Source organism: Physcomitrium patens, chromosome 16, assembly GCF_059467195.1.
Source record: "Physcomitrium patens ecotype Gransden chromosome 16, ASM5946719v1, whole genome shotgun sequence".
Taxonomy (NCBI): Eukaryota; Viridiplantae; Streptophyta; class Bryopsida; order Funariales; family Funariaceae; genus Physcomitrium; species Physcomitrium patens.
In genome coordinates, this window is record NC_143425.1 from 13698641 (window position 1) to 13707500 (window position 8860).

At 40.7% G+C, this 8860-nt stretch overlaps 1 protein-coding gene across 1 annotated transcript; it reads right to left on the reverse strand.

Annotated features, from left to right (window-relative positions):
* Window positions 1-627: 627 nt before the first annotated feature.
* On the reverse strand, window positions 628-8182 carry LOC112293717 (coatomer subunit gamma-2). Its single transcript, XM_024543474.3, has 18 exons — window positions 8072-8182; window positions 7835-7932; window positions 7588-7638; window positions 7221-7334; window positions 6409-6609; window positions 6006-6107; window positions 5578-5685; window positions 5137-5370; window positions 4590-4840; window positions 4051-4222; window positions 3681-3887; window positions 3253-3387; window positions 2805-3020; window positions 2480-2611; window positions 1877-2050; window positions 1675-1743; window positions 1291-1461; window positions 628-1184 (listed from the first exon to the last, which is right to left on the reverse strand). Exons 1-18 carry the CDS (start codon window positions 8121-8123, stop codon window positions 993-995), a joined length of 2679 nt encoding a protein of 892 aa, XP_024399242.2. The 5' UTR covers window positions 8124-8182; the 3' UTR covers window positions 628-992.
* Window positions 8183-8860: the final 678 nt, after the last annotated feature.

Genomic DNA, 8860 nt, shown 5'->3' on the forward strand with positions numbered 1-8860 from the left:
CAGGCAGATAAATTGCAATTAATGGATACCAAATAAAAAGGACAAGATGGAAAAAGCAGCCAATTTGGAACTAATTGCTGGGCGGACGTGCACATAATTTTTTCTAATTATGGTCCAAACATTCAAGCCAACTTAGCACCTCAGCTATGAGAAATCCTATAAACAAAAGCAGCGGCAACGCTTAAAGCGAACACTGTTGGTAGGAGACAAAGAGGTACCATCAAAGCCTGCGGGGAATAAATCCGAGAAAGTCCGCTCCCTGCTTGCTTATTCAATTGTGCGGACTCCGCTCCACCTTGGAATTCATTAGATAGTAGTATATGTTGCCTCTTAACTCTCACAAATATCAAACACTCTGCAAACTTGACCAACTTGCAAACTATTCAGGTGAGAACATGGATTCTTATTTCCAGATAGGTATGTTGGACAGCAGTCATTACCTGATACTGTCCACGATCGCCACAAGGAGAAATTTAAAGTAGACTTATGATATCAAAATTTGTATGAAGTTTCGGCGATTGATCCCACTTCTTCCGATAAACAGAGATGGGGCGTTTAGATATAAGGCCATAAGCAGCCGAAAATGCAGGAATACCATGTCATGAATTGTGACCAGTCAGGACAAACTTAACGAATGAAATTACTATTAAGAAGAAATAGTACAAAGGCATCGTCCTCATCAGAATGAAGCTCTGTTGCAAAAATGCTCGGCGCTAATGTAGAGCTCATGAGAGGTGTTAAGACCTTGGTACAAAGGATTGTACTGAAAGAAACCAAGTTGCTCTTCTCAAACTAGCTCTTCTCAAACTAGCTCTTCTATGTGACGATCTCTACGCGATGATTTGATCTTCATTTAGAAGAATCATCAATACATGGTAAGCTGCTATATATACTGTCTGTGGACAGGGGTGGTGCAGCGGGATGAAAGGGCTTAGGGTCCCTTTCATTGGTCGTAGGCTTCAAATGATGTCACCAGGAAGGACATGATCTTGTTAAGAATTGATTATCTCGTGAATGATGTCACTGACTGATGGATCTTCAGACCGGACTGCAAGTTTCATCGCAACTTGCTTTTGAGAGTCGATGCCAACTGATAGGCGGACCAAGACTTGTGTGTCACCCAAAAATCTGCCAGCCAACAAGCAAGTGTGGGACCTTGCATTGCTTGGAACAACATCTGTTGCCTGCAACCAATTACATTTCCAGTGTAAGTGCAACTATGACAACATCCCTGTCCATAAAATGAGCAAAAGGACCTCCACCAGTTTGAAGGTTGGTTGAAAATTTTACCTCACAAACTTGCATCCCCAGAATTGTTGTTACGGCTTGTACAGCATCTTGCAGACTCTCCCTCGTTCCAAGACTGTACTCATCAACACGTTCCGACTCTGAGTCCAAAGACTCCCAGGCATTTCTGAAGTTGGACACTCCTGCCTTCAGAATGTAATCTGCTGCAGTAATCTTGTACATGAAAATGGAATGAACAATGTAAGCTATTGTACTAGAATCAATTGGCCAGTTATAATTGTCAGAAAAATCACTTCAATAAAATTCGGAAAGTTGAAAGTAATCATCACCGTGCGATTCTTCCACTCAAATCTATAATCAAGAAATCAAGTTCCATGCACGTAAATGACGAAAAATCCGACACCAGCTATCCAAAAATAAGCCCACCTCCAAATCTTCAAGTTGATATTCATCTTCGTATCCATCTTCGTCAGCATCACCTGTGCTGGGATCCACCTGAGATATTTACAGAAAATCGAAACATAAGACTATGTTGTAGATTCAAGCAAGACCTGGTTCTGAAAGGAAATCAACAACCATAAACTAAGCAATTAAAGATAAAACAACTTCAAATGTGAAAAGTGCACACCTCTTTGACATAGAACCTCAGTGTACTGGAGAATTTTCCCAGCGAACAAGCTCCCTCTGGTTTCTCAAAAGCGACAAAAGCCTGGCCAGTTACTCCACAGGGCATTGATGCCAGAGGATTCGTTGCCACCTGATTAAAATCTTCTCCCTCGATGAGATCCATGGCCACATTCACCTGCATGTCAAGAAGAATATAATTTATGTCAAATTTAGTACAAGCCTCATTTCACAAGATTCATATTTCTACACGGCAACTACTAGAGGGCCTTCACATTTCAAGTCCAGTACTACATACGTCCTTGAAATGTATAATGTGTGTGTGGTACTCTTAGGGCTGAAATAGACAACAAAAGACAATGAATGGCAACGAAAAAACATAATTGACTAGCCGAAAGGTCCTTGTTAAATAAACATAATAGCATCATTGCATCTAGCTGGAATCCTCAAGACAGCAAGGAGCGTCCGGATGACAGATTAGGAGTATCACAAAACATTCAGGAGACGAGGTTGATATTCCTACTTAGATCTTCAACTGGGAACATCTAACACCAAAGATATGAAATTTAACTCCAAAGGCAAGGAAAATAGCCGAACAGTAGCTTACATTCTCAAGAAGATGCTCTGCAATCGTGTTGGTGCAGTTGAACTGTAAGACAACGTGACCAGGATACACATGCTTGACAACATTCACAGCATACTCTGTTTCTTCTTCTGTTAGCGCCACAGGAGCAGATGACTACGTACAATACAAAAATTAGGATCAGTTTAGATCCATAAACGACATAATAAGAAATCGACATGTACAAGAATCCACGTGTTGTCTCTGCAAACATAAATAAAATTTCTGTAGACTGTGAACATATAAGTTAGCAACATAAATGAAACCGCCTAATCATAGTAGACAGCGAAAACATGAGCTCGAGTATTACCTTAAAGAGTTTTCCAAAACCTGCAAACATAGGGATTGAATTGAGTAGTTTCTCGTAAGCCTCAAACGTATTTGATGCCCCACCTTCGGCTGACTTCTTACTTGCATCCTTAGCAGCCTTCTTTTCTTTACTTGTAGGAGCCTTCTTCTCCGTTTGATGACGAGGCTTTGTGTCTTTAGGAACTGCTGCCAAGTCAAATGGCCTTTCACTTGGTTCCTGCAAAACCAATTGCAAAATTAGCAGACAGGGTGTAAAAAGTTCTTTATAATGCAGAAGAAATTCACAGCACCGATGATTTTAGTTGTGGTTATACATCGTTACAATGCAAAGTTTTTAAAAACATACTGCGGAGTGTCTGCGAGAACATTGAATTATGATCAAATAAACGAGTAGTGCGCAAAAAGATCCACGTTGAACTTCGACGCTAATGAATAGTAGTAGAACTTACATAAAGCTCTAAACTCTTTTCCAAATTCTCCAAGGGCACGTCCAAATCTTGAAACAAGAAAGCTTTAGCGTCATCTTGAGCAGCGTCTGGTTCATCTGAGAGAAGACTTAAATAGAGAGTGGCTCTATCACGCACCTGCGAGAATAGCCATCGTATTCCTGAGCACACTAATCATCATCTATATTTATGATGGACTTGCAATGGGTAAACCATGGGATAGTTCGATCCTTAATTTCATTAACTTCATAACCTTAAAACCATTCTACGAACAAGAAATTTGAATACCATTAAGAAAATGCATCAAAGTCTCACTGACCACCAAGCAGATAATAAAACATAGAAACCCTTGAAGGCAGAGAGACCATTCTCATTCTCCAGATACCAACACCCATGCACTCGACAAAAATTCCACAAGGTTAATTAAGTACCTCATCATCATTATCGTACAAACACCTTCGAAGCAGTATAAGAATCCGTGGCCTCAAACCCTCAACTACGGCTCCAAATTTGGCTAAAGCACTGACAGCACTGGCACGCACTGTTGCATTCTCCAAAATCACACGGTTGTAAACATAGCGGATATATTTGCTCGGGTCTGAAGTTTTGGGCCCCTCGTTTCCTAGAAGATGCAGGATCTGCACAGAACAAAATGAAATGCTCACACTAATGGTTGAGAAATATTCCAGGGCACTTCATCCAATTTAAAAAGAAAAAACAAAGTGCTCTCATGACTCTCGTTATACAAGATGTCTTATCGGATTGAACAACGGCATAACACAATATGCAGTCGTTACTAACCTGGGTGGACAGGTAGGTAAATTCGCAATCTTCAATAAATTCGCAAAGGTGAGACAGCCCGCTTTCCTTGGCATCAGGAATCTCACGAATGAGGATAAGGATAGAGTCAACGATTGCTTTCTTGTATTCGAAACCTCCTTCCTCCCTTAAAATGTTGCTCAGGAAATTCATTCTGCAAAAACAGCAACAGCGTCATCAGGCACATACCGCACAAGAATCAATAATACATATCACACCTGTCTCATACATGTCGATAGGATTAGAAGTGCCTCAAAGTAGATTATGTCATTCGAAAAAGTTCAGAATAGCAACAGATCTCAATGATACTAGACACTAAGCGATGAGTGCTTGAGAATTAATAAGAAAAGAGCAACTGTAAATAAGCATACATCAATTCTTAGAAAATTTCTCAGAGACACTTAAATTATTATTACTAACCAAAACAAACATCTCGAGGCAAAAAATACGACAAAAGCATCCACCAGGAAATTTGCTAAGAAACGATGTACACTGGAACGGTTCTATGATTTGACACTTACAATGAACGGTATTTCTGAGGAAACTTGAGGCACAAGGAGCGGATGGCTTCCACCACCACAATCTTGTACTCATCCGCAATGTCCGACATGAAGTTCGTTATCTGCTTCATGAGACGGTCAACGCCTGACTCATTGCCAGTCTTCAAAAGGGTAGTAATGGCAAGAGTAGCAATGCTGCGGTTTTGGTCAGATATGAGACTTTCCATGTCAATGTTGCAGTTGGCAACTGCCAATGGCTGGGTCTGTGCAACCTGGAAAGACAACCCCAGGAAACCTCAAGCTTAGTGGAAGAAATGGAATAAATAGTTCTGACAGATATGAGATGTGGAGAACAGTGACTTCAATGCTCCTCGCCCGTAATAGAGTCAAAAGAACCCACAAAGAATAGTGTAAAACTTCAAAATGACAAGCATAGAACACTTGAATCTCTAGAGCCAACAAGTGAGGGGCGATCTCACAAATGACCTTAGGCAGCACGAATACACTCTATTGAAAACGACACAAAACAAATAAAAAACAAAAAATAAAAGAAGAAACTTTGCCTCACCTTGTTGAGTGTTCGCACAGCCGCAAAACGCAGAACTGGCTTGGATGAGCTCAAGAACAATTGCAATACAGTAATAGCAGGGGTGAGCTCTCTGGACGTAACCCCACTCATTTCGGTGATTGCACGAGCAGCCTCAAAGATGACCATATCCGCCTTGTGCCTCAGACAGCTCTCTAGGAAATCAAAGAATGGCCTGTCTCCAGTCTGTGAATTTGGACCTAATTCTGATATTACCTGGTATTGTACACAATTAGATCATTATAGTCAGAAAAACAGTACTTTGCTTGTGTACTGCCCAAAGACGACTTGAAGATGTGCACTAGGAGTAATTAAATGAAGGTTGCATTTCAGAGGTGGGTGTGACTCGGCAACTCCATTTAATCCAGTTAATTCAAGAGAATCATTCTCCCAAAGCACCTCATGTAAATAAGATCAGTTTACCTGGCATGTGTAGCGGATAAGCAGGCATTGAGCCAAGGGCGACCGTACGGTACCCCTACTAAGGCCACTTACCAACTTGCTCAGAGCCAACCGATCATTTTGACGGATCTGCAAATAAAACAAAGCATCATGAGCGCATCACAATGTGAGTGGCTCTTCTACAAGTGCAGCGCTTCGCAATATTATTATCGTATAGAAGGAGACCCATGAAGGAGGCCACCTAGAACTGAACAGACTACTGTGAAAATGAACAAATAACGGGGTGCTGTACGTGAGCTCTCACACCCCGTGCAGTGTCAAACTTAACATTTCAGAACCATTCCTGACGAACTTATCACCGATGGTACACAGATGTCGTTTACAAGACCGATCCTTAAAGAATGGTCCAGCTAGAGGACAAAGAATGGAGTGCTTGAAGGAGCCCTGACCTGATGAAGCAATGCCAAACCATGGAACTGAACCAGTGGTGCCTTAGACTGGACAGCCTCTTGGACTTCGTTGCTCCAGCGCTTCACAATTTCAGGATTGCTCTACAGAATTGCACATCCAAATGAACGAATAAAAATTATAGCAAGATTATCACCCACATTACTCGAACCAAGTAAAAAGTACACGTTTCACTGACCTGCAAAAATATGAAGTAGAACCATTTAATTTCAGTGCGAACACACATAGAAGAGAGGTTTACAAGGAAGCTGTTGCTTGAGACACAATGCCCAAGCAAGCTCTACAGGGAACAAAAATATCAGAATACAAATATAATCTTGCAATACAGGCCTAAGGATCTTGAAAGTTCTTGAAAGTAATAATAATCCCTCTTCAGAATAGTACCTGTAGAAGATGGATACCGCTGACAAGTGCCGCGCTGGAAACAACAGGATTCTTGTCCACGACAGCTTGCTTCAGATACCGCTCAATTTGGCCCAACAGCCCACCGTCCGTGATTCTGCACAGCACCCTTATGGCATTCGCGCGATAGAGGTCTGTCTTGCTGTTCATGTCCTTCATTAAAGAACTTGTTACAATGATTACCTGCCACAGACTTGTATAAGTCAATGCCGTACCTAACCACAACTAAAACGATTTCACTGTACTCCTCTACCATATAAAACCTTAAGAGACCGGAAGTATTGCACCAGGATCAATAATATTGCAGAATTATTCAAAAATAAAAGTTCAAACTACTGTGCTGCAACATCAAAGTGCAAGTGCAAGTCATTGTTGGAAATTCAAACCTGAAGACTACAGTCAATGAATTTTTTTCAACTTGTGCTGTGTGTCATTGCACACAATCTAAGCTAATACGGGCTTATAATCAAACTTCTACAGATGCTTAATAATAATTTGTTGACATCAAAATGTAACAACTAAGAAGATAACACCTAAAGTTTGGTTTATTTTCTGTCTAATTTATTCAGCGTTCCATAATGAACGCTATGCATTGAGTATAACGCAAACAAGATCTTACTAAAGTATACATTAAGAAATCACAAAAAGGAATAAACAGAGAGTCCCAAACTTCAAAGGAAAATCCGCTATTTTCGGAACGTGTGTTTGATTAGAAAACATTCGCAAAATTCTCCGGACAGGTTGCATAACATTTGTAAGTCTTTGAATAGGAGAGGGGGAAAAGTCAAGCCAACCTCATCACTTGACGGAGATATCTCTTTGATCATGAGGTAGACCATTCGTCGTAAGCCAATGTCCTTCGACTGGAATAGTTTGGTAGTTGCAAAGAACACATCTGTCGCCTCATTCTGCTTACAATAACTCCTCCGTCAATAATGACATCCTAGAGATATACTAAATCTTGTCGCAAATGGCATCACTGTAATGTTCTAGACTTGAACCCTACAAGCAAACATTCATTGCCATATGGAAATTACTCAAACATGCAACCCTAACTGAGCTACACTATCTCGTATTTACACTAGCGTGTCACTGTGTTTGATTAGATGCAACCACAAGAAGACTGGCAACCTAAAATTGATAGCATCGTTTTGTTCGAACCTTGGTGAAGGTTTCACCCTGGTTGATGAGGTAGAGCAGCTTCGTAATAACCTGATCGGGATTTCAACAGCGCATGTGCAAACACAAACTCATTAGCGTGTGACATCGCATCGCCATATCAACACACAATCAGATGAGCTCTGCACCTTTGCGCCAACCTTGATCAAACTCGCATTCGATGAGCTCCCTCCACAGACGCCCGGAAGAAACAAGGGCAAGCAAAAGAAAAAAACCAAGACACCCTTACCTGCGCACACCGGCGCGCATCCAGCTCTCGATCATTGAAGCAGCGAGCTTCCTGCAGCACGGCACTCTTCTCGATGCCATAGAACGGCGAGTATTCGGCTGCAAACAATTTCACACAAGAAACCAAACATCAGCCTCTCACTAATCCCTCCCCCCCCCCCCCCCCCCCCCCTTCCCTGCCAGATCTTGCTCGTTTTCGGTCGGATCTAGCTCATTTTCCAGGCAAGAGAAAACTCACAATCGTCGTCTATATCGTCGTCCTTCTTGAGGGCAGGCGGGAGTGACGCCATGGCAATGGCGAAGGGTGTGGATCGATCTCCTGCACAGCGAAAAACCACCTAGACTGCGAGACCGAGCGAAAACGAGCGAGCGAGGGTAGGACAAACATGGCGAAGAAGTGGCCAATCCAGACGATGGATGTTTGTCATTCGTTATCAGGGATGAATGAGTATGACTGATGAATGCGCTCACTTCTGCCCCTTTGTCAATCTTCACTCTCATGGTTTCTTCAAACTAAGACTCGAGGTGTTGAAAATGGGTAAAATTTACTCCGCTCATTCTCATTGGTGTGAAAGCATGGACTGGCCCCAAGGCCTCTACAACAAGAGCCTAACTCTAATTTTATTTTATTTTTATTATTGTGTACCATTTTGTAAATCTTGATATTTCTAAAACAAATTTGTGAAAAATAAATTAATTTAAAAGGAGGAAAAAAAACACACATCCTTACATATAAATCTCTTGATTAAAAATAATTTAATAAATAAATAAAACAAATACATAAAAAATCAACTATGAATAAACTTATAAATAATATAAATTGATATAAGGTCTTGTAACCAAATAATACATTTTATAATAACTTGCTAATAGAAGTGTATATCTAAGAAGAAACAATTAATATATTAGCACTAGAAATAAATTTGTCGACCAGCAAACACATATAGAAATTTGGATTATTTAGTAAAACATTCATTAGGACACGAGAAAAAAATATATATTTTATTATATTCTAAATGAGATTTCA